This window comes from Perissodus microlepis, chromosome 13, assembly GCF_051167445.1.
Source record: "Perissodus microlepis isolate ML-2025 ecotype Zambia chromosome 13, ASM5116744v1, whole genome shotgun sequence".
Taxonomy (NCBI): domain Eukaryota; kingdom Metazoa; phylum Chordata; class Actinopteri; order Cichliformes; family Cichlidae; genus Perissodus; species Perissodus microlepis.
This window is the reverse complement of record NC_140473.1, coordinates 32,733,156-32,758,939: the sequence shown is the minus strand read 5'-3', so window position 1 is coordinate 32,758,939 and position 25,784 is coordinate 32,733,156. Positions and strand designations below refer to the sequence as shown.

At 45.4% G+C, this 25,784-nt stretch overlaps 1 protein-coding gene across 1 annotated transcript in view; it reads right to left on the bottom strand.

The window, feature by feature from the left end:
- Window positions 1-22,702, bottom strand: part of ppp2r5d (protein phosphatase 2, regulatory subunit B', delta) — a 31,104-nt gene extending 8,402 nt beyond the window's left edge. Inside the window, exons 1-7 of the mRNA XM_084948297.1 lie at window positions 22,575-22,702; window positions 19,865-19,948; window positions 15,078-15,252; window positions 13,626-13,825; window positions 13,430-13,540; window positions 11,305-11,397; window positions 11,077-11,207 (exon numbers count right to left, since the gene is read on the bottom strand). Of these exons, the coding sequence (XP_084804423.1) occupies window positions 11,077-11,207; window positions 11,305-11,397; window positions 13,430-13,540; window positions 13,626-13,825; window positions 15,078-15,252; window positions 19,865-19,948; window positions 22,575-22,601 (821 nt within the window). The 5' untranslated portion in view covers window positions 22,602-22,702. The remainder of the gene's footprint in view (window positions 1-11,076; window positions 11,208-11,304; window positions 11,398-13,429; window positions 13,541-13,625; window positions 13,826-15,077; window positions 15,253-19,864; window positions 19,949-22,574) is intronic.
- Between the last annotated feature and the right edge of the window lie 3,082 nt (window positions 22,703-25,784).

Below are 25,784 nucleotides of genomic sequence, written 5' to 3'. Positions count from 1 at the left end.
AGGCCTTAACTTAACACAAAAGTTATCAATAATTCTTTTCATCTTTTCTCATTACCCACAGCTACATCCACTCTGTCGGGCCTAGGCTGCTCACTAGGGCTGCATATCATCACTGATTTCTATAATCCATTCGATTCTGATTCAAGAGATCCCGATTCAATTCAGTTTTGCCTCAGACAGTCAGAAATATTATAATTCTGATCATTTATCAGTACTGATACATGTGAGCCTTCATCAGAGGTGTGAGCATCACAGCAGAGGCCTTTGTGTCAAAGTAACTGAGAATAAAACTCAGAAAAACATGAAGGAGGATTTTCCTGGCCTGGATTTTTATAGCAGATAACCTTAAAAATATTCTGCAACATTCAGCAATTTTGCATAGTTTTAAAAAGTTTAAATTTCTTCAGTATTGAACAGCAGAAATGAGGCCTTTTTTTTTCAATATATTTTTATTGATTTTATAATTGAACAGTATACAACAATCACCTTCAAGAGAACACAATAGAAGGTGGACGGCAAGTCAACAAGGTGGTAATACAGCATACATAAATGTTAAAACAGAGCACATTTCACTTAAGTTTATCCATCAGGCTAATGTCTGGTTGCCAAATCTTACAAAAAACTCTCTCTCGGTTAGACAAGGTAAGAAATTAGGCTTTCTCGTCCGAGGTCATTTAAGTAAAAAAACAAAACAAAACAAAACACAGCGGCCGACAGCGCTGTAAACAACGGCGTGTCCGTGTACGGGCCGTCGGGGCTGAAAGCCGAGAAAGAGAAAGCTGATTCTGATGCGTCGGGTCCGCTCTGCGTTTACGTCTCTGTGCAGAATCCGTGTACCTGCTCTCATTTACTGTTTGGTGGTTGTTGAAATAGTTTTGTGAGCTTTAACCTGAGTTTCTCGCGTTTCTGGCAAAAAACATTTATATTTAAAAGTCGATTCAGGATTTAATTAATTGATATCGCTTTATTCAAGCTACTCACCTCTGTCTATCCGCCTGCACTTTCAAACGTACACACGAAGGGCTACATGAATATCTGGACCACGACCAATCAGAGCAGTCCCGCCCCTGACTATCTCTGATTGGTTTAGACCACGATAGGGGCATAATGTGTGTCTGTTGTTGACCACACGGAGACTTTCAGAGTTGCAAAGACTTTTCTTTTTTGTTACTCGAACAGGTGGTCACACCGGTGCGACCTAAGATTTTTTTTAGGCACACCATTGAAAAATTTGGTCGCACTCTAGAGCCCTGTAATCATTGCGTTACTTAAAAAAAAAGTTTAACCCTCTGGGGTCCAGGGTATAATTGGCCATTTTTAACTACTTTTGATGTTTCCTCTACATTCCACCTTTAAAAACTGTTTACTTTGCCTTGTTTTCAGCACAACCTCACATGTCTGAATTTACAGTTGTGTTTTCATTTTGACAAACTGTATTAACACAATTGATCTAAAATCAGACAAAAAACACAATTCGAGTAGAAAAAGTTATATTTTTACTGTAACAACCACAAACATGTTTAATGAATCATATTTCATAAATTTAAATGCAAACATAAATGGTCAATTTAAAAATCATACGCACAAGTTTTGCAAACAACAAAGTTATTTGCAGCCATTTACCTTTTACCCCCCCTTTTTTTAAATAACCATTTCAAACTATTTACAGAACAATCAGCTGTTCTTCAATAAGATGCCACACAAATTATTTGTGCCACTCCAAAAAAATAATTTTTGTCCACCATAAAGGAGAACATCACAGCCTGATACCTGCAGCTCTGACAGCAGCAGGTGTATCACTCCTGTTTCTACCTGGAGACAGCAGTCGCCTCATTGTTCTGACACACAACACAAAACTATCCACAACACTACACACTAACTACACAAGACAACACATTAACTACACACTCCAAACACCACAAATCTCTCAAAACTCGCTCTCTCTCTTTTTCTGGTGTCTCTCTCTCTTTCTCTCTCACTGTCACTCCTAAAACTTCCCCCTCTTCCCAAACAACCAAATGTCATGTTGCCATATCATTTTTTGATTGGTCGACATGGTGCATTTTTCCACCAACATGAACGAGCTGTTTTTTGTTTTGTTTTTTTATGTTTTGGTCATAAGCAGAGAGTGCTTGCTAGCGCTGTCCTTAGACGTTAAACGTGACGAAACTATTGAGGAAAAACACCGTGTAAAATGGTCTGTATTTGTATAGCGCTTTACTAGTCCCTAAGGACCCCAAAGCGCTTTACACATTCAGTCATTCACCCATTCACACACACATTCACACACTGGTGATGGCAGCTACATTGTAGCCACAGCTGCCCTGGGGCGCACTGAGGCGAGGCTGCCGGACACTGGCGCCACCGGGCCCTCTGACCACCACCAGTAGGCAACGGGTGAAGTGTCTTGCCCAAGGACACAACGACCGAGACTGGTATATATCACCTTGTTGCTTTGTCATCTTGAAGTGGTCATGTGATTGGCTTATCACGACTACTTTAGTGTTCCTCAGTCAAACAGCAGTAATTAGTTAGATTACTCGTTACTGAAAAAAGTAACGCCATTAGTAACGCCATTACTTGTAACACTGTCTGTGAAGGTTCTCAGTCATCCAGGTCATCGTAGTCAAAGGAGCTTGCAAAGAAAAGCGTCTGGACTTCTTTAAGTTACTTGAAGACGTTTCACCTCTCATCCGAGAAGCCTCTTCAGTTCTAAGGTCAAATGGTGGAGAGTCCCAGATATAAACCTAGTGGGAGTATCCCCCCACAGAGGGACAAAAGGACCCCCTGATGATCCTCTAATCGCCTGAGCCAAGGTGTGAAAGCGGGTGTGGGTCCCAATCAGCCAGAGTTTCGGGTGTGTTCATTGTGAAACCTGGCCCCACCTTATCATGCGAATTCCTGAGGTCAGATGGCCCAGGATGTGAGTGGGCGTTAAGGCGTCTGGGAAGGGATCTCAAAACTGGAGATCCCTTCCCAGACGCCTGGGGCCAGGTTTCACAATGAACACACCCGAAACTCTGGCTGATTGGGACCCACACCCGCTTTCACACCTTGGCTCAGGCGATTAGAGGATCATCAGGGGGTCCTTTTGTCCCTCTGTGGGGGGATACTCCCACTAGGTTTATATCTGGGACTCTCCACCATTTGACCTTAGAACTGAAGAGGCTTCTCGGATGAGAGGTGAAACGTCTTCAAGTAACTTAAAGAAGTCCAGACGCTTTTCTTTGCAAGCTCCTTTGACTACGATGACCTGGATGACTGAGAACCTTCACAGACAGTGTTACAAGTAATGGCGTTACTAATGGCGTTACTTTTTTCAGTAACGAGTAATCTAACTAATTACTGCTGTTTGACTGAGGAACACTAAAGTAGTCGTGATAAGCCAATCACATGACCACTTCAAGATGACAAAGCAACAAGGTGATATATACCAGTCTCGGTCGTTGTGTCCTTGGGCAAGACACTTCACCCGTTGCCTACTGGTGGTGGTCAGAGGGCCCGGTGGCGCCAGTGTCCGGCAGCCTCGCCTCAGTGCGCCCCAGGGCAGCTGTGGCTACAATGTAGCTGCCATCACCAGTGTGTGAATGTGTGTGTGAATGGGTGAATGACTGAATGTGTAAAGCGCTTTGGGGTCCTTAGGGACTAGTAAAGCGCTATACAAATACAGACCATTTTACACGGTGTTTTTCCTCAATAGTTTCGTCACGTTTAACGTCTAAGGACAGCGCTAGCAAGCACTCACAATGTGAGTGGGCGTTAAGGCGTCTGGGAAGGGATCTCCAGTTTTGAGATCCCTTCCCAGACGCCTTAACGCCCACTCACATCCTGGGCCATCTGACCTCAGGAATTCGCATGATAAGGTGGGGCCAGGTTTCACAATGAACACACCCGAAACTCTGGCTGATTGGGACCCACACCCGCTTTCACACCTTGGCTCAGGCGATTAGAGGATCATCAGGGGGTCCTTTTGTCCCTCTGTGGGGGGATACTCCCACTAGGTTTATATCTGGGACTCTCCACCATTTGACCTTAGAACTGAAGAGGCTTCTCGGATGAGAGGTGAAACGTCTTCAAGTAACTTAAAGAAGTCCAGACGCTTTTCTTTGCAAGCTCCTTTGACTACTTGTAACACTGTTATTCCCATCACTGGTAATTAGAAAGAACAGCTCCTTTTCATAAGACGCTGCACAACAGCGTGTTTATAGGCAGCTGGAACACAACCATGTGCAAAAGAACTGTTTATCAGAGCTAGAATAGTTGGTTGTCGGTTTAGGGCCCTGATGGCTTGGGGATAGAAGCTCCTCTTGAGTCTCTCTGTCCTTGCCCGGATGATGCGGAACCTTCTACCAGATTGCAGAAGTTGGAACAGTTTGTTGCCAGGATGGGACGGGTCCTTCAGTATCTGCTCTAGTCCGGCATCTCCTGGTGTAGGTGTCCTGAAGCGGGGGGAGAGCAATCCTGCAGCAGCGTTCTGCTGTACGGATCACTCTCTGGAGAGCTTTTTGGTCCTTCACACAGCTGTTCCCAAACCACGATGTTCTGTGTGAGGATGCTCTCCACAGCACCTGTATAGAAAATCCTGAGGATCTTTGGAGAGACCCTGAACTTCCTCAGTTGTCGTAGGTGGTACAGGCGCTGCCTAGCCTTTTTGGTCTGGACCTGAATGTGGGCAGCCCATGTCAGGTCTGAGGAGATGTGGACACCAAGATACTTGAAGGACTGCACCCTCTCCACTGGAGCTCCATTGATGATAATGGGCTTGTAGTCTCTGTGCTGACTCCTTCTGAAGTCCAGGGCTCGCAAAATCGCTAGCCCGACGTCCCGGGGCACTATTGTGTTAAACACTTAACTGTAATCAACAAACAGCAGTCTCACATAGTTACCCTGTTTCTTGCCCACGATGGCGTCCTCTGTGGATCTGTTGGGTCGGTAGGCAAACTGGAGCGGATCTGTGGTGTCTGGGATGGAGGAGGAGATGATGTTCTTCAGCGGCCTCTCGAACACCTTCATTACTACTGAGGTCAGTGCAACTGGCCGGTAATCGTTCAGGGATGAGGGTTTGCTGTTCTTGGGCACAGGGATGATGGTGGATCTTTTGAAGAATGTGGGGACCACAGACTTCGCCAGGAACTCGTTGAAGATGGAAGTGAACACACCTGCTAGCTGGTCGGCACAGCAGACAGTCGGTGATGCCGTCTGGCCCCGCCGCTTTCCTTGTGTTCACTCTCCTCAATGCCGCTCGGACGTCATGTTCCGCGATGCTGATCACCGGTCTCTCGCTGATGACGTCACTGTCCTCGGTAGTCAGAACTGGTTGTAGAACTGGTTCCGCTTGTTGGTGAATGCAGAGTCGGCGTTGATCACCGCAGTGATCCTGGTTTTGTAGTACGTGCCACATACTCCGTGTGTCGCCCTGCTGGAAGCGAGACTCCACGCGCTCCCGGTACCGGCGTTTGGCATCTCTCACCGCGCGCCACACGCCGTATGAGGCCGCTTTGTAGGCACTCATATCGCCAGTGGCGAGACCTGCATTGTAGGTAGCAGTCCTGGCGTTCACTGGAGAGCGGATCGATCTGTCCACCCACGGTTTCTGGTTCGGGAATGTGGTGACTCTCACAGTGGGGATAATCTCCTCCGCTAGCATGTTGATGAAGCATACTGCTACTAGGGCTGGGCCATATTATACAGTTCACGGTAATACCGGTACAGTGTTAGGCAACGATGCCTTTGTTTTCATACGCACATGGCCAAAAAAGCATGGCGGCAACGGAGAACGAGAAGGGAGAAAGCGGATCATTGAGTGAAACGGATAAACCAGAACTGGTTTGTAAAAATGGTGCCACTTCGGTGATGTGAAACTGGTTTGGGGTTTGTCCGTCAGATACCCGCTAAAGCACATTTCTTTTTGTAGAACATGCAAGCGGGTCGTCGTTATTGCCGTATTTGTCGGACTAAGGTGCTCGTAAATCTGGGAGTAATCTGGGTCCTAAACTCCGTCCGCTTCAGGTCCCAAAGTCAAACAAACACTGCAGCATCACTGAGAGTTAAAAACTGTCTAAATTATTTCATCTTTAACCCTTTAAAGCCGGTCGGAGCGGGCACGCTCCGCTTTGCTTAACTATTTTTAAATCCCGGTAGCACTGCAACCACGTAAGCTAGCGCAATAATTTTTTCTGCATATGAAACCGGAGGAGTTGTACTTACATCTTATGCCATCAGCTTGTCCTAGGTCACAGTTTCCTTCCACATATAGATTTGCAAAAACTGCATAAAAAGCACTTGCAGCAACAAAAACATAATATTCCAGAAACATGCTTTGCCAATCCGATCAGCTGTTTGTAACACTTCCTACGTCCATCAGCGCGAACTATCGCATATCTGCCATGACCTGCCTGAAACCGGAAGTGACGTCATTTTGTGGAAATGTAGTTTTTTACTCATCAGGGCCTTATGAGCCTATACTGGTGTTTTTAAAAGTTATGTTTGACTTTATGACTTTCTGTGTCGTTTCTGGGATGCTTAGGACTCATATTGCACTGCTGGAAATAGTTTATTTTGATGCATATGCTGTTTTTTTGCAAATTTGCATTATAATATTCATTTTCGTTTTTCCTGCAGTATATAAAAATTGGTGTATTTCTAAAAATAAAACTATGAAGACACTTAAAATAAATTTCCTGTGGTGGGAAACTATTTTGTGCAACTTTTTTGTATTTACAGTTTTGAGGGATAAGCCTCTTAAATTTCTCTAACTAGAAATATATGTTAAAAAAACAAAAACGATTTTCAATTTTTTTGTAGTTTATTGCAGTTTTTTGCAATTTATGTAATTACTATGCACTTAATGCAGACATATTATTAAAATTTGGGCTATAATGGTTGTAATAATAATAATAATAATAATAATGGATTGGATTTATATAGCGCTTTTCAAGGCACCCAAAGCGCTTTACAATGCCACTATTCATTCACTCCCGCATTCACACACTGGTGGAGGCAGCTACAGTTGTAGCCACAGCTGCCCTGGGGCAGACTGACAGAAGCGAGGCTGCCATATCGCGCCATCGGCCCCTCTGGCCAACACCAGTAGGCGGTAGGGTAAAGTGTCTTGCCCAAGGACACAACGACCAGATGTATATCAACTTGAAATGCTCCCAAAAATGGCACTACGACATGTAAAAATATAATATAAGCTCTGGCGGACTTGGTTCTATGGTAGCTCTTAAAGGGTTAATAAAATGATCAGCATTGCTGCTTTACCAGGCTATCTATGAAGTTTAACATCCAAGCATCCTTGAAAACAGAATTTATTACATTTAATGGAGTTAGAAGTTAGCAGGAAGCTAGCGGAAGTTAGCTCGCTATTTTCGCTACTTGCCTAAACATGATATAGCATGTTCTGACTGAGAGATTTCTGAAAAACTTCAAACGTACAGCTCTGCTATCACTTCCAACATAAATGAAGACAGAAAACTAAACAGCAGTGACGTCTGTAGGGTTACTGAAGTTGGGCTACCTGGTATATAATGATGTGCTACGTGATTGCTAGCGACACAGCTATGTTAGCATAAACACAGTGAAGCTGGAGGATGAATGCTAACTTTTTTCCACTCAATAAAAGTTAATGTGAGGGTTCCTGATGATTAGAGACGAATGCAATCGCGTGGCAGGATGCTGTAAACGGACCAAACTTCAGTCAGGAGAACAACTGAGATAATCCATCCACCGTACGAGGTTAGTGATTAATATACTGCAACAACATGGGAATAGAGCAGCTGTGATAGAATACAGCATTAATGAATCAATGGTACAGAAGTGGAGGAAGCACGAAGAATGAGTTGAATAAAGTTTGATTTATCTGACTGCTTTGTTTCGCTTAATGTGCCTTATAATCCCGTGCACCTTATGGTCCAAAAAATACATATTTGACTTTTTTTTATTTGGCACACTGCAGTTTAATGTTGCAAAGCACCTCTTTTTAACTTCAGTGGATATTATACATGGTTATGCTCAGGATATGTCAGCCCATTTCTACTGGAAATGCCTTTTGGTTAAACTTTCAGCAAGGAATTTGCATTTGCACTGTTAAATTTTTATATAGCTTTAATGCACATAAAAAACAGCTGCTTGTTTAAGTGAAAATAAATGGATGGGTTTTCTTTGCGCTAGTAAAGTTGTGGAGTTGTATTTTGTCTCGCATCAATTATATCGTTATCGCAAATTTTCAAATATATATTGTGATAACTATTTTTGGCCATATCGCCCTGCTCTAACTGCTACTTCCGGAAACTCATTGATGTCGACTGCGCGTGCTCTAAACACGTCCCAGTCTACGTCGTTGAGTGCGTCCTGTAGCACGGCTTCTGATTGGGCAGACCAACATTTCACCTCCCTCGTGGTTACTTCTTCCCTCCGTATGTTTTGTTTATACTGCGGAATGAGAAAGATGGCGTTGTGGTCAGACTTCCCAAAAGCCGGGTGTGAGACAGCTTTGTAGCCCTGCTTGTATGGCGCGTAGCAGTGGTCCAAAATTCGATCCCCCCTCGTTGGACACGAGACATGCTGGTAAAAATTCGGCATGACTTGTCCGAGGTTCGCTTTATTAAAGTCTCCTGCTACAATGAGGGCTCCTTGTTTTGAAGCGAACTCAGCACATCATGTAGTTCGGACAAAGCCATACCTGTGTCCGCTTGCGGTGGGATGTAGACCACCGTGGCGATGATCGAGGTGAACTCACGGGGCAGATAGTAAGGGCGGCACTTAATGCTCAGGAATTCCAGATGTGGGGAGCAGCCGCTGGAAAGAGTAGAAATGCTCCTGGCATCACACCACTTTCACACTCCTCCACCTTTGGTTTTGTTCGACTCTACCGTTCTGTCCGCGCGGAGCACAAAGAATGAATCCGACGGAGTTACGGCCTGGTCCGACACGGTGGGGGTCAGCCATGTCTCCGTGAAGCACAGAATACTGCAGTCCCTCATGTCACGTTGGAAGGTGACTATTGCTCTTAGGTTATCGAGCTTGCTCTCCAGGGATTGTAGGTCTTAGAGCGCCGGCCGGTCCCTGACAGGACGGTTTAGTCCATTTGGTTAGAAAAGGGGCAAAAAATACAGCCAATACAGCAGTGCACGGAAATACGGTCCTCGGTAGTCAAGGAAGTCCAAAAGTCATAGTTTTTAAAAGCAGTGATAAAATCTGCAACACTTGAAGGACTAACTATGTGCACACGTCTCACAGAGGATGCTAGCTTTATTGCAGAGCCGGGGCTGAAAACAGGAAACAGCCTGATATACCCGTGTCACATCCAGGGTTTTCTTGTGTAGGAACACAAAGTCGTTAACCAGCGGTCCACTCTCACAACAAACACGAATCTTAAAAAACAGTTGTATTTTAGTATGAGACCAGTCACCAAAGTCACTGATAAGCTACCCTCTTTAGTAGTCAGTAAACAACTGCACAAAGCACAGGGGAGGAAGAGTTTAACTCCAACCTGCTGCAGCGCGAAAGATCTGCCGAGACCTGACAACACTGAGAACTGGATTTAAATATGGAAGCTAGTCCAGCACAGACGTCTGCAGGGACCTACAAAAAGAACAGCTGGGTGGAAGAAGTTCGGAAAAAGGAGCAGACTCACCAGCATGAAGCCGCGTCGCAGTTAAACGCAGAAAGTCCAAGTCCAGGATGGAAAAAAAGTCCCTGAGAAGGAAAGTTTTGTTAGCCAGCGATCTAGCATTCAACAGAGCCATTTGGATCTTTGCACGCTGAGGCCGCGTCCCGTTCCAGCAGGCCACCTCCACAATCCCACATCCCCCGCCATGTGTGGGATGCTCCGTGATGGCTGGTGAAGCAATTGGCCTTAATTACACAGACAGTCCAACAGTTTCCAAGTGTCGAAAACCATCACCCCGAGAGCGATGATCAGAGGTTTCAGGTGAGTTCTGACCTGCACGGGCACACCTCCCTGCTCCTCTTCTGGCATCTTCTGGGGAGAGGAACGCTGAGTAACCAGGGTAGATTCCCACGTACATACGGCTGCTTTGATTGGTAAATTGTTGGATTATCTTGGTCACTGTCAAACTGGGATTTAGACGTGTTTGGTGATCATAGGTGGTTACAGCATCTGGACCGAAGACAACCAAAAACAGGACGACTGCACAGTACACAGAGCAGCTGCAGCTCACTTTGCTCTAATCTCTTCTCCGAGGATCACATTCAATCAAACAGCCCAAAGCTCGGTCCTCCAGCTGTGTCTGCAGTGTCTGTATATCACAAACACATGAACCTGGGATAAAGTTTTAATCTCAGTGACAGTCATGCTCCTTTGGCTCTGGCTCACAGGAAAAACCCAGTAATGTATGAAAGTGTGGACTTGGTGCAGCCAAATGTCCCAGAATGCATTTTGTCCAAAAGAAAAAAGCGGCAAAGGCGGAGGAGAGCGGCTAAAAGGTTCGAAACATGACTGTGACACAAAGTAAACCTTTAAGATATTTTCAAGCGAGAATGTAGCTGTGTAACCTTCGGATATCTGGGAACATTTTCCCCGGGAACAAAAACAGATGTTAATACGTGAAGATCTTGAAGGCTGCTCCAACAATGATCAGATTATAGTTTAAACATTTGTTCAGTTCTATTCCAAACACTAGCAACTGTCTGTTGTAGGTTTTGAGTGTTTACTAAAATAAAAATAAAAGTGTTCTAACATCTCACCTGTTTGTTTTTATTCAGGCATACATCTGTACTATGTTTATTAAGAGAGATGAAGCTTGTGTTTCTCTCATGTAGTGATTGTGTTTAACTGTATGAAGCTTATTAGACATTATGAAACAGATGACACGTAAAAGTGAATTTTGCCAAAGTGCTTTAAAAAAGTATATTTTTTGTTTCTTAAAGAAATCTACTACATCATGTGGAATTGTTTTATGTCTTGTGTCATTCTGTATTGCAAATATTGTAGAACAATCGCACCGTGTTCACAGGAAGTCTGGACTCCGGTGTGAAATTACAAAGTACGGATCTGCGTACTTCAGTATTGACAAACAGCCCGTGGTTCTGTCCGAGTGTGTGGACTCTAACCTGTAGAAGATGTTGTTGATCTGGCGGCGGATGTAGGCGCGGAGGCCAAGGAACTTGCCGTAGATCCGGTGCAGGATGGTCTTCAGGAAGTCTCTCTCTCGGGGATCCTCGCTGTCAAACAGCTCCAGCAGCTTCAACACAATTCAACGAGTCAGAGGTCCACAGGTCACACCTGTCACACCTGTCACACCTGAACTCTGACACCAACACTAACAGCTGACGTCTTACCAACAGTACAAACTTTTGGTCGATGTATTTTTTGGCGATGTTCGGCTGGAAGTCCGGAGACTCCAGGAAGCGAAGGAAGAACTCATACACAAGCTGTGAACACACACACACACACACACACACACACACACACACACACACACACACACACACGTGTTGGTCTTTGGACAAAAAACAGGTCATGTTCTGACAGGTGCAGCTTTGACAAAGACCAGGATGTTCAGCCTTACAGCAGGAATAAACATGATCACAGCTAATGTAAAAACGGATCATTTCACCACTCCTAAGGATTTTTTTTTTGGGGGGGGGCTTTTGGGTGGATGGGGACACAGGAGGCTGTAGCTCCTTAGCCATCTGTGAAGGTTCTCAGTCATCCAGGTCATCGTAGTCCAAGGAGCTTGGGGAAAAAAGCATCTTGACTTCTTTAAGTTTCATCTGAGAAGCTTCTTCAGTTCTTTGGTCAAATGGTGGAGAGTCACAGGTTAAAGCCCTGTGGGAGTGTCCCCCCAAGAGGGTCGCTGACCCCCTATCAATCCTGTGCCTAATCACACGAGCCAAGGTGTGAACAGGTGTGGGTCACAATCAGCCACGTTTTCAGGTGAACCTTGGGCTGGGCTATATCATACCGTTCACGGTAATACCGGTGTAATTTTGGGCAACGATAGGAAAATGAAATATGGCGATAGAATATGGGTAAAACGCGCATGCGCAGTGCCTTTGTTTACATACACACATGGCAGTGACACAGAATGAGAAGAGCGAAAGCGGATCGTTGAATGAAACTATGAACCAGAACTGGTTTGTAAAAATGCTGCAGCTTCAGTGGTGGAACTGGTTTAGCTTCCGTCCGTCAGATACACAACAAAGCACTATTTTTGGTAGAGCATGCTAGCGGGCCGTCGTTATTACCGTGTTTTTTGGAAAATACGGCACACTTAAAATCATCCTTTGATTTTTCTGAAAGTCGACAGAGCCCCTTATAATCCCGTGTGCCTCATGTATGAACTCTGGTTGTGTTTACTGACCTGGAAACGATTTTATGTGCTACACGAAAATCTGTCAGATGTTTTAGTACGACTTTGCTAAGCTACGAAGCCGCACAGCTTGATGGATTGTCGGAGCATTACGGCTATCGTAGGCAGGAGCCTCGCGGAGTGATACGTACTGTGCTTCAACATAATGTTACCGTATTGTGTGTGTAAAACCTCTTTTTAAGTTTTGTGGATATTATACATGGTTGTGCTGAGGATATGTCGGCCAGTTTCCACTGGAAATGTCTTTTGGTTAAACTGTCAGCGAGGAATTTGCACTGTTACGTTTTTATATAACTTTAATGCACATAAAAAACAGCTGCTTGTTTAAGTGGAAATACAGTGATGGGTTTTTTGCACTAATAAAGTTGTGGAGTTGTAAAGTATTTTGTCTCGTGTCAATTATATCGTCAATTATATCGTTATCACAAATTTTCAAATGTATATCGTGATAAATATTTTTGGTCATATCGCCCTGCTCTAGGTGAACCCACTGTGAAACCTGGCCCCACCCTATCATGTGATTTCCTGAGATCAGATGGCCCAGGATGTGAGTGGGCATTAAGTCGTCTGGGAAGGATCTCAAAACTGGATTATAGATGGCAGACAGTTGGTGTCGTAAGCCCCGCCCTCTTTTCAAAGATGGACATTCACAGTGAACATAGATGCTTCTTTCACTCCTCTTTCAAAACATCTGTCTTCTCTGTCCTACTTGTGGACATTGGTGTCCTCAGAGTGACCGTGTTTATGAACTGTTTGGTGTCTCCAGTGTAGAGGTCCTCTCTGCACAGCTGTGTTGTTGAGTGTGTGTCTGGGTCTGAGCTGGAACACTGTGCAGTGTCACTGACTGTGTTTATGGTCTGCTCACTGCTTCCTGCGTGGATTAGCTTAAGAAATCAGAGCAGCGTCCAGAGAGGAAGTGATGTTTATCAAGCTCATGTGTCTGTGGTTCCCTCTCCTTCTCTTCTTCTGTGGTTCCATGTGATGCCTGGCTCTAGTTTTCTGAGGTTTCTAAGTGTCTGCTGATGGTTCTAGTTTTTAACATTAGCTCACAAACGCCACAAACACTGCATCCTTTAACAGACAGGAAGTACCTGCAGGTGAGGCCACGCCGCCTCCAACGTGGGCTCGTCCTCCTCAGGGTCAAACTCGGCTCCGGTCGGGTTGGAGGACGGAGGAAGAGTCCGGAACACGTTGACTGAAAACTGAACAAAATAAAAATAAAAGTTATTTTAATTACAGAGTAACAAACCAGAAGTTCTTCTTCTGTGGTGGAGACCATTCTCTCACCATGATGACGGCCTCGGGGTAGATGCACTCAGTCACCACTTCACTGTTGTGCGTGATGTACTCCACCATCTCGTTAAGCCCCGCCCTTTTCACCTCCTTGTACTTGAGGTCGCTGAGGGGGTCGCTGATGAAGTCGAAGAGCACGCAGCACTGACGCAGCTTCTGCACGAATAGATCCTCTCGCTCTATCGGTGGTGCGTCTGAGAGGGGAGGAGTCAGAAACAACCACACAACACAGTGGTGGTGACATCATCAGTGATCTCACCAAATGTGATGAAGGTCCAGCCAACCAGAACACCGACTGATGAAGCACACGCGCTACCATTGACATGCTTTACAGCCAATCACCTGGTTCTATTTACAGCCAGGGGATTCTACTGCTGCAGTCAGCTGATTCTACTGTCAGCTGATTCTACTGCTGCAGTCAGCTGATTCTACTGTCAGCTGATTCTACTGCTGCAGTCAGCTGATTCTACTGCTGCAGTCAGCTGATTCTACTGCTGCAGGCAGCTGATTCTACTGTCAGCTGATTCTACTGCTGCTGGCAGCTGATTCTACTGTCAGCTGATTCTACTGCTGCAGGCAGCTGATTCTACTGTCAGCTGATTCTACTGCTGCAGGCAGCTGATTCTACTGTCAGCTGATTCTACTGCTGCAGGCAGCTGATTCTACTGTCAGCTGATTCTACTGCTGCTGGCAGCTGATTCTACTGTCAGCTGATTCTACTGCTGCTGTCAGCTGATTCTACTGCTGCTGTCAGCTGATTCTACTGCTAAGGGTTCTACTGTCAGCTGATTTTACTGCTGTTGATTCTACTGTCAGCTGATTTCACTGCAGCTGATTCTACTGTCAGCTGATTCTACTGTCGGCTGATTCTACTGCTGCTGTCAGCTGATTCTACTGTAAATGATTCTACTGTCAGCTGATTCTACTGCCGCTGTCAGCTGATTCTACTGCTGCTGTCAGCTGATTCTACTGTAAATGATTCTACTGTCAGCTGATTCTACTGCCGCTGTCAGCTGATTCTACTGCTGCTGTCAGCTGATTCTACTGTAAATGATTCTACTGTCAGCTGATTCTACTGCTGTTGATTCTACTGTCAGCTGATTTCACTGCAGCTGATTCTACTGTCGGCTGATTCTACTGCTGCTGTCAGCTGATTCTACTGTAAATGATTCTACTGTCAGCTGATTCTACTGCCGCTGTCAGCTGATTCTACTGCTGCTGTCAGCTGATTCTACTGTAAATGATTCTACTGTCAGCTGATTTTACTGCTGTTGATTCTACTGTCAGCTGATTTCACTGCAGCTGATTCTACTGTCAGCTGATTCTACTGCTGCTGTCAGCTGAGACCCCTCCTGCAGCAGGTTTGAGCGACACTACCAGGTTTAGTTCTGGTTCGAGATGAGTTTAACTTGGGTTTGCATTATGTTTAAGCTGGATCTGTGTTACCTTTGAGGGCGGGCAGCTTCTGTAACTCTCTATTTTTGGTCAGGCTGAAGCGTGACGAGCTCTGGCGGCGCTCTTTCTTCACCAGCTGAGGACCTCCGGAGTATTTGATCTTGTTGAGTTGGGTGGGAGGCGGCGTGCTGTTACTGGGACGCTTACTGCCGCTCTGCTGCTGGGACTGATAACACATGCACACGCACACACACAGGTTATAAAACAGGTTTCAGAGGAAATGTGAGCTGATATTTAATTATCCGTTTGTGTCGCTGATGTTAATGAACAAACACCAGCCATTCAATATCTGACTTGAATCTATGGGACTTCCTGTTCTGGACCTCTGTGCTGTATTGATAAACTATCAATACCAGTTATTTTCAGGTTAGCTGCAGTGGAGTAAGAACCTGCAGCAGCCGCTCACTAAATCAGAGTGATGAAAAGGTGCACACAGGTGAGAGTCACAGAGGCTTCATGGAGACAGAATCAGAAGAGTTGTGTTGCTCTGAACAGACCGGTTCTTAAACACTCCCTGAGTGTGTGGTTTCTATATAACACTCACAATGCAGCTCGGAGTTCAGCATCCTGCTCAAGGCCACTGTGGCACAGACTGGTGCAGCCAGGGATCGAACCACCAACCTTCTGATTATCAGATGACCTGCTGTACCTGCTCCCCTGAATGAGCCTCTGAGGGCCGTTTGATACCACACGTCTACATCATGGTACTGATGGGTGGCGTGCGGTGGCGAGGAATGTCTCAGAATCAGAAGACTTTATTTATCCCCAAGGGGCAATTAACCAACAACAGTGCAGCATAACGTTGAAGATAAGGACAATAAGAACAGGCAATAAGAGTGAAATAATAAATACATAGAATATACAGTTTTACAATTCCACAGTTTTAAAATTAAAGTGACTAAAAGTGAATGAAGTGTCGGTAGTATAAGAAGAGTGTAGTTTCTGGTGTGGGAAATGTTCTTATCGGCTGGAGTTAAAAAGCAGAGTGGCTGAGGGGACAAAGGTGGCGCTCCTCCTCCTCTCAGTCCTGCAGGAAATGCAGCGGAGGCGTCGCCCAGAGGGGAGCCATTGAAATGCGGGGTGAAGAATGTGAGAGGGGTCGTTGATGATTTTGGCTGCCTGTCTGAGGCCTGTTGGCTGAAAACCTGAGCCAGAGTTCTGACAGGCCAATGACTGTAGAGCACACTGATGCAGTGTGCTGCAGTCTGTTCCTGTATGAAGGCTGAGGAAGTGGAACCAGCAGGTGATGGAGGTCATGATGCTTTCCAGGAAGGCATCATAAAAAGTCATCATGATGGGTGTGCTGACTCCAAAGGAGCTGAGTTTCCTAAGGAGGTATAGCTGTTGGTGGCACCTCCTGAGAATCTCCTCTGTGTTGGCAGAGAATTTCAGGAGGTTGTCAAAGATGGTTCCCAGGTATTTGTACTCCTCAACTACCTTCACTGGCTTCTTGTGGATGGTGGTGGTGACTGAAGCAGCCAGATCCCTCTGCCTACTGGAGAAGGTCACCACCATCTCTTTGGTTTTGCTCACGTTCAGTTCAAGTTTGGAGCTGTCACACCACTCTACAAACTCCTGCAGAGCGGGCCCGTGGTGCTGTGAGGGCCTGACAGCAGTGACAGCAGAACTGTGTCGTCAGCATATTTCTCCAGTTGCTCTTACGATGTGCTGTTTTATGATCTTCTCCATGGCCTTCATCACCAGGGAGGTGAGGGCCACAGGACGAAGATCATTCAGAGACTTTGTGTTGTTTCTTTTGGGGATGAGGATGACTGTGGAGTGTTTCCACAGCTGGGGGACGGTGTGACTGTCGACTGAGTGTTGAAATAGAGTCCAGAACACAGTTCCTAGGTGCCCTGCACAGTGCCTCACAACTCGACTGCTGATGTTGTCAGGGCCGGGTGAGCTCCTCTCCCTGGTCCTCCTGAGGGCTCTCACGTCCTCAGTCCTGAAGGTGAGTGCAGAGCTGCCAGGTTTGAGTGAGGATCTGGACTCCTCAAGCTGGGTGATGTTGTCCGTCTCAAACCTGGTGTAGAAAGCGTTGAGGTCATCAGGGAGGGAGGAGGGGTTGCTGCCACCACCTGGATGGTTCTGGGGGTGGTGACCGCAGCATTCACAGAGGCCATGGTTTTGAGGCCCTGCCAGGCTGAGCGGAGGTACCCTGTGGTGAATTTGTTTTCAACTGTGTTTTTATACTGCAGTTTAGCAGTTTTTATGGCCTCTTGACCTCCCCGTCGACCTCCTTTTTATCCAGAGCAGAGCCGGTGAAGAAAATCCTCTTTTTTTTATTAAGGATTTCCTTGAGTTCCTTGGTGATCCAGGGTTTGTTGTTGGGGTAGATGGAGACTGTTTTTGAGGGGATAATGTTGTCAACACAGAAGGAGATGTATGATGTCACCGTGTTGACTTGATTGTCGATGTCATCAGAGGGAGAAAGAAGGCTGTCCCAGTCAGTGGCTTCGAAACATCCTTGTAGGGTGAGGATACTTTCCTCTGTCCACTGCTTGATGTTTTTGGTGACCTTTCTAATCCTCTTGATGACTGGGGTGTAAGCAGGGCCAGCAGGATGGTGTGGTGGTCTGCTGAGCCGAGAGGGCAGAGGAGTGGAGCTTTAAATGCATCTGGTACAGAGCCGTAGCATTTATCCAGAGTCTTCCCCTGACGTGTGCTGCATGAAACATACTGTTGGTATCCTTTAAGCGACTTGTCAGGGGAACAGTGGTTGAAATCACCCAGGATGAACTTGGGAGAGTCCGTTGATAACTGCTCCAGTTTGTACAGAGTGTTGGTGAAGTACTCTGTGGCTTTAGCTGCATCAGCTCTGGGGTGGATGTAAACCAGGATGATGAAAAGCTGTGGGAATTCTCTGGGGAGGTGGTAGGGGCGCAGGGAAACAGCCAGAAGCTCGATGTCTGTAGTGCACAGCTTCTCCCTCAGTGACTGTAGAGCACCAGCTGTTGTTTACATACAGACACACGCCGCCACCATGTTGCTTCGCGGTCTCTGTCCAGACGAAGAGGTGGTGAAAAGCCATCAATGTGCAGCGCGCTGTTGTCGTCGCTGTTGTTTAACCACGATTCCGTGAATGCCAGAACGGAGGCAGTTCTGTACCCATGCGGGTGGTTGACGCAGGCTTGCAGCTCGTCCAGCTTGGAGCGGAGAGACCGCACATTAGCGAGGATAACGGACGGGAGCGCTCGTTGTTTGTGTGTCTCCCTCTTTAGTCTGGCTCTCACCCCACTCTTCTTTTATCCCCTCCTGATTACCTTGTTATGGTGAGTTTTTCGATTTCCGTGTCCACGGAGTATTTCCTCGGGGAAGTAGTCCGTGGAAGCGGAGCGGAAAAGCCGGAGGCCGGGCTGCAGCTGCGGCCGCAGCTGGATGAGGGAGTCCCTGGTGTAGGTGAGCCTTGGGGTCATGTCGAAGTGTCGGAAACAAAAATTAGGAAAAGAATACAAATATACCAAGTAGACAGCGAAAAACAACAACGAAAAGAGCATTCAAGTTAGAAAAAGAACGCAAAACTGCTCAGCCTCTGATGACGTTTTGAGTCAACAAGGACTCACATTAAAAACTGTTTCCTTCACGAGGCAACAAAACCTCTTTGTGATGGTACAGTGAAGACCCTGATAGCAGGAAGATGTTGTAGTAGCCACGCCCAAAGCCACAGCCTGGGTTTTGCATAACCAATGGCCTATTGAGACAGTGTTTCCACCAATCACAGTTAGGGATGTACACGGAGAGGGAAAGTTGGTTCTTTACGGCATGGAAATTGCCGGAAGTTGATGCTGTTGTGTTAATAACAGAGAAAACCCAACAATCATGTGACCCTCTGTAAGCGAGCGCTTTGGCGCCAGTGGAAAGAAAAAGCTTGCTTTTAACAGGAAGAAACCTCCAGGCTCAGGGAGGGGCGGGGCCATCTGAGAAACCGGTTAGGGTGAGGGGAGGAAGACAAGATAAAGACATGATGTGGAAGAGAGACAGAGATTAATAATGACTAATGATTCAGTGCACATCATTTTCAAACCCCCCGCAGTCTTCACTACTCAGGTTAACCATGATATATGAGTCACTCGGATAACTTAAAAATGTTGTTGTTTGGCTTTTTTCAGTGTTTGATTTGTTCCTGAGTAAATCGGTTTGGCTGAGATTAAAGTTCTAGTTTTCACACAGCTGAATAAACATCAAACAGAAAACTGATCATCAGAAGTCTGAGACGGCCGAGAGTTTACGCCAGCAAGGAGCAGACGCACGAGTTTATTAAACTCCACCGAGACAGCGGTGGCGTTAATCTGAAGTCACATTTCACAGCCTCGCACTTCCGGCCTTCTCGGCCTTCGGAGGACCCGGCCCACCAGGCACGTGCAAAGGGGGGGCTAGAGGGGCTTGAGCACCCGCCCCTTTAAACCTCTCTGCACAGCCCTGCGGCCCACGTAGACCGAGAAGGCCGGGTCCTCAGGAGGATGCGGCCCCTGAATTTGGACACAGCTGCAGTGTCTGTCTCCTGAATCCAAACTGGCAGCTGCTTCCACAGAAGAGGGGCCTGAAAACTGAAGGCAGGCTTTGACTCCACAGAACCTGATGAAGCTGCTGTATTTTAACCCTCTGTCTGTTTCTAGCAGGGATACCTGCAGCCTGCAGGGGGAGTACTCGAGTATATTTACTTTCACCTTTATTACTCTGCATATAATCACTACAGGCAGAGCTTCAGCTCGACTTTTTAAAGTGGAACCTTTCATATCAGCTCCTCGCTGCCATGTGACCAAATCGGCACTCACCTCATCCGAGTTCTCCGGGGTCACATCCTTCCCGCCGCCGCCGCTGCTGTTCTTCGTGCTGCTTTTGGCAGATTTGGTCGTTTCCTGTTCCCACACAGAGAAAAACATAAATCAGCTGATCTTGTTTTGATTTTTGTGAGAACAAACTCACACCAGAGCCGAGGAAAATCAGCTGAGCTGAAACATGGAACGTTTACTGAGCACCGAGGAAGAGGAGGAAGCGTCACAGCCCGACATTTTTGTTTCCATTCTGCATCAGTCTGTCTGTGCGGGGCGTGATGATGTAACCCGTCAGCTGATCAGGTTAGGGTAACCAGGGTTACCCCCGCCGGGCTGACACTGACACCCAGGTGCTCTGACATCTCCTCACATAAAGAACGACTCCCAGTCTGGGGATACAGATTACTGATTGAAAGCTGGTATCAGATCAATACTCAGTATGGATCGGCGCCGCACAAACCTGAACTTATGTGAATGTGTGACTGCATGAAGGCGCATGTGGGAGGGACTTCTGCTCGAGTCCCAACCAATCACAGCCACGTCCTCTTTATTGGACGCTCTGACTGTGTGTGTCACGCTCAGCCGGGATGTTAAAAATAATAAATGCTTTCTTCCAGGCAGCAGTCACGTGACCCATCCCAAAGAAATGCTGGCCAATGTGTACGCTAAGACTCGATGAACGCCAACCAGCGCTTCTCCTCCGAGTGAACCCGAGCAGCAGCACAGGCTTCACACTTTCAGAGTTCTTATTTTGACTTTTTGATCCTAATTCAAGTTCCAGGGCGAGTTACTCTGCTCACTGTGCCGTGTTTGATCTGTTTTTATGACTTTCAGTCTTTTTACGTATTACTGTATGAAGCGCACGTATCACAGGCAAGGTTTATCATCAGGGAGGTGGGAACTTCAACGCACTGACAGTGAAATCACAACAGCTCCTCCATATTTTTACTTTAGTTTTCCAACTTCACAAAATCATTCCAGATAGACTTTCACAATAAAGGCTGTGTGAGCCGCTCAAAGCTCCCTCTGCTCTCTCAGGTGTGCTCCCACAGGTGAACCCTCTCACCTGCAGAGCGATCCTTCGTTCTCATTGCACATATTTAACAGGCGATCTCAGCCGTGTTTGTCACAACAGCCATGTGCGCATCGCCACGTGCGCATCGCCACAGTGTGAGGACGTCTGCAGGCATGTCACCTGAAGACAGGAAATCAGCACCGAGCCAAACCCTTTCAGCTTAAAAGTAGCTGATCTCTGCCTAAGTTTGATTTATTATCATCATCTTTTTAAATGATTTTCCATTTTTTAGTCTTCTAATATTTATTTTATTTTTTAGAAAGTCTTTTTATTTTTCATTAGGTTTTGTGCATCTTAGAGTTTTTATTTGGTTTTATATATTTACATGTTTCTGATTTTTAAGCTGTATATTTATGTTTTGGATGTCAAATTCTGATTTTGATTTTCTATGTTTCCAATTGTTTTATGATGGTTTTTTTCCTTCTAAATATATTTATATTTTTATACGTATATATGTACACTTTTCTGTTTTCATCTTTCTTTCTTTTTAATTTAAATGTTAATTTTATATGTTTCAGCTTTAATTTTTCTGTTTTTTAATTTAACTGAATTTACTCATTTTGGGGTCACGTGTTATTTTTGCTCTCATTTTTAAACTTTAATATTTTTGGGTTTAATTTTAGTCTTGTTTTTTTTTGCTGTATTTTGCAAAGAATATTTTTTTAAAAGATATTTAAATGGAACAAAAAAGATTTGATCGTTGAAACGCGTTTTAAATACTCGTTGCTGTGTTTGTGTTTTTATTCTTTAATACTTTTGTCGCTCATGTTTAAAATGTGTTAAGTTTTTTGTAGGATTTATAGAGCGAGTCGTTTACATTACATAGATGTGACTTCAAACCTTTTTTAAAAATTATTTTCAGTTTAAATAAATAATAAAATTTCGGACATCGGAAGCAGCCGATTAATCAGTGAGTCACAGAGAGAAGATCATCAATAGTCAATAACTGTGGCCGTTACTTATCAGCAGTTTTTCCTCTTTTGGCTTTCTTGCTGCTCCATTCAAGTTTACAGACTAAACAAATAATCGATAACAATCCGCTGAACCGAACATAAGTGCTGGTTTATAAACATTACGATCAATGACTGATCAGCCCTGAGCGCTGCATCATTAAACAAATCGCTTTAATCCGGTATTTATATGGGTGTGTGAGGTGGGCTCAGACTGCGCTGTGAGCCAAGGAATCGCAGCATCCAGCGGGACATCTACCAGTCATCGTGTGGTCTCGGTTAACGGCTAACCGCCGTTAGCGCCTCAGACGCTCTTCTTCAGCCGAGCCCTGCATCAATAATTCAGGCACAGCTAGCGACTCTTCCCGGAGCTCCGGCAACAGAACACGGCTAATCACGGCGACCAGCTCCACGCTAATATCCCTGCTAAGTGTCCGCTCAAACACTCAGCAGGTGTGCGGTTAAACGAAGCGTGTCCGCGGCGGGCGCCGAGCACAGACTCGCGGCTAGCCGTTAGCTTAGCGGTCCTCTCCTAGCTGGGCCCCAGCTAACAGCTAGGAGGTGAGCTAGCCATTAGCTCGGTGAAATAAAACGTCTGAAGTCTCCAGCAGCAGAAAAAAAACCACCCGCCACACCGGATCTCAGTGGAAAAATGCCCCGGGCACGCCAGTGACGCGGATATTACCTTTTCCTTCTTGGTTTTGTTAGGCATCTTGACCGCGTTGCGGGGCTTTTCCACGGAGATTCCCTGATGTTCCTCCCCGGGACTCAGACGCTGTCACTCGGTCTGTCTCAGCTCCCTGCGCCCTTTCCCGAGCCGCCCAATCCAATTGGCTGCCGGCGTGGACGTCTGCCTAGTGATACATGGAGTGATTTTTTTTGATTGGCTGAGTTTGAGTATAACGGTGGGGATGAGGCTGCAGGGAGGTGAGGAAGAACTGGATTCTTCCCCAGCAACAAAACACCTTCAACCTGATGATACCGAGCTCCGAGGACCGGAGAGAGCCAGAGAATCGCCAAAACCACCCGAGTCCCCCGCCTGTCCCCGGAGCAGCGGCAGCAACATGTTATAATCACACAGACAGGAGCCCGAAGCTCAAAGTTCCAGCTGCACCCACTCACAGAATCAGAACCCATCTCAGCACCTGAAATCATACTTCTGATTCTTCAACATGAATTTGTTGCAGCAACGGGGAAGACCTCAGGGGAGACCTCGAACCCCCTCATCTGGTCTGGGAGCGCCTCAGATTCCACAGGAGGGCCCGGAGGTGTCGCTGAGGAGGAGAACATCTGGAGTCCCTGCTCAACCTGCTGCCACCATCATCAGCGGAGGATAAAGGATGATGAGTGATGGGTGGATGATGGGTCGATGGATGGAGACAGCAACATGTTTGAATTAAGCAGCTCCAGATGTTTTCAGCTGTGCGCTGCAGGCAGTTTTACTTGTAATATTCCTTCTTTTTTATATATAAACTTATTTCATTTATTCATTTTGATGAATTCACTGTTTTTTTATTTTCATGTTTCCCAAGTTTGGGTGTTCTTTTTTTATTTTACATTTTGAATCTTTTATTTTTTCATCTCCATATTTTTCAAGTATTAACATTTAGAAAACAAGCTCTTCTTAAACACGGAACCTTAGAAAGTAAATTTCATCATACAAAGAAAACTTGCTTTATGGATTCAAATTACCGATCAAAGGTAATTTATTCACGCGTTCATACTGTTCATCTCTCCCACAGATGTGAATTCATATTTTCATCTGAATGAGCTTCTGTGAACCTGCACATCTGCTTCAGCAGCCAATCAGCTCGCCGATGAGGACAGATGTTCCCCCAGATGTTTTCAGTTAGCATCAGACTGACGGAGCTCCCAGACGAATTTCAACTTCTTATTTTTAATTTATGTTGTTTACAAACAGGAAACAAAAACAAACAAACAAAAGCAGTGGTCCTTCACTTCAACCAAACTTTATTTATCCAGCACAGAACAAACAGCTGACAGACCATCGGCCAATCAGCCGATCGCAGGTTTGATCATCAAAACAACATCAAAGAATTCAATGAAATAAAAAGCAATAAAAAAAAATAAATACAAAACTGAATTTTTATATTCAGGCAAACAATGCAAAGAATAAATAAATCATTAAAAATAATTAACCAGAAAATTGACTTGAAAGGGAAAAAATCAAATGCATTAAAGCCCCTTTTTGAGCTTAGAAACGGGCAAATCGAATGACCACAAAACATTAAAATGGTAAGCTAACATTTGGAGAGAAAAAAGTGGAATATTCACACTTTAAAATGTTTTAATTGGCAATAAAAATCATTCAAATATGTTTAAAATTACTACAAACAGAAAGTAAAACATAGTTGTGACTCTTTAAAAACACAGTAATTTACTGGCTTTGACTATAATTGACTTCATGTTTTTCCGGCATGCACGCGCACTTCCGTACAGGTTCCCATCCTCTTACCTTACTCCAAGCAGAAAGAACCAGGATCCAGGACACACCTGAAAACCATCAGATGTGACACATACCTGTTACACCAATCAGAAATAAGATGTGCAGCCTGATACTGTGTACAACTGAGTAAAATACAACGTTGTCGCATTACTGCACGTGTGTGGATGTGTGTGTTTGGTCAGCTGCGAAGTCTTTGTTGTGGAGTCTGACAGCAGTGGGGAGGAAAGCCCTGCAGCCCGCCACTGTAGGAGCTGCTCAGTGCTGTCAGACTCTCCTGCAGGGGCTGGGATGTATGTTCCTAAAGAAGCACTGGTCAATAAATCACTGCTCACCTGCGAACGCCTCACTCCAGTTAAACTAATATGTCAGCACACATCAGACTTCAGCAGGTGATCAAGTTTCTAATTGATGACCTTTTATCTGGAGGAGCTCGTGTTTCCTCCACGCTTAGGTCAGAAAGGAAACGGGTGCTGGAAGTTCGTGTCACACCCAAACAGCAAAATGATTCCAAACAGGAATCTTGATAGAGACCCATCGATCGACCGAGGGACTCAGACTGACAGCACACACAGAGGGAAAAAGTAAGTGATGTCACTTAACAGGAGAAAATGCTGGGGGGGGGGGGTTCCACACTGACCACAACTGAGACCGTCACAGGGTTTTCACTCATCATAGATGACCAGTGTAAAATGTATTCCACTACAGATTACAGATTACATGGCCCAACAAGTAGTTGGTAACTAGGGCTGCCACGATTAGTCAACTAGTTCATTCCACTGCAACCTGCCACTGCATGTGGCGAATAAAATTTGAACTTGAACTAGTCACGATTACGTCGACTATTAAAATCGTCGATGACGAATTTAATAGTCGACGCATCGTTTGAAGCTTTGTAAGATCCCAAAAGATGCAGGAATAGAGATTGACAGACCACGTGACTTTCGCGCATTGCATTGTGGGTACAAGTGGCAACTAAATCAAAACACTGCATCAAACACTAGTATTTCCAGCACCGGTTATCATTAATTCTGCGGTTTTAATCCCCACTTGCATTTTATTTGCCCCAAAAACAGTTCTGTACAAAACAACGGAGAACACGGCAGCTCCGCACGAAGACAGACGTGACGAAAAGGCAAAAAAAAGTACGAGGAAAAAATCAAAGGAGTGAAAGGGTCAGACCCACACGAGCACAGAGTGGAGTAAGGACGTTAGCGTGCTGCACAACTTTCATCACGCACATATTTATTATTATATGGTCCTAAGTGTGAGTGCGTACAATCACAAGATGTTTAGTAACTTCAGATCCCTGCAACAAGCCCAGGTCCAGCTTACTCTGGTGGTTTGGACGATTCCATCTCACAGCTGTTGTTACAGGCAAACGCATCTATTTGTTGTTTCAGGTTGTAGTGTTACACAACATTTTCAGAT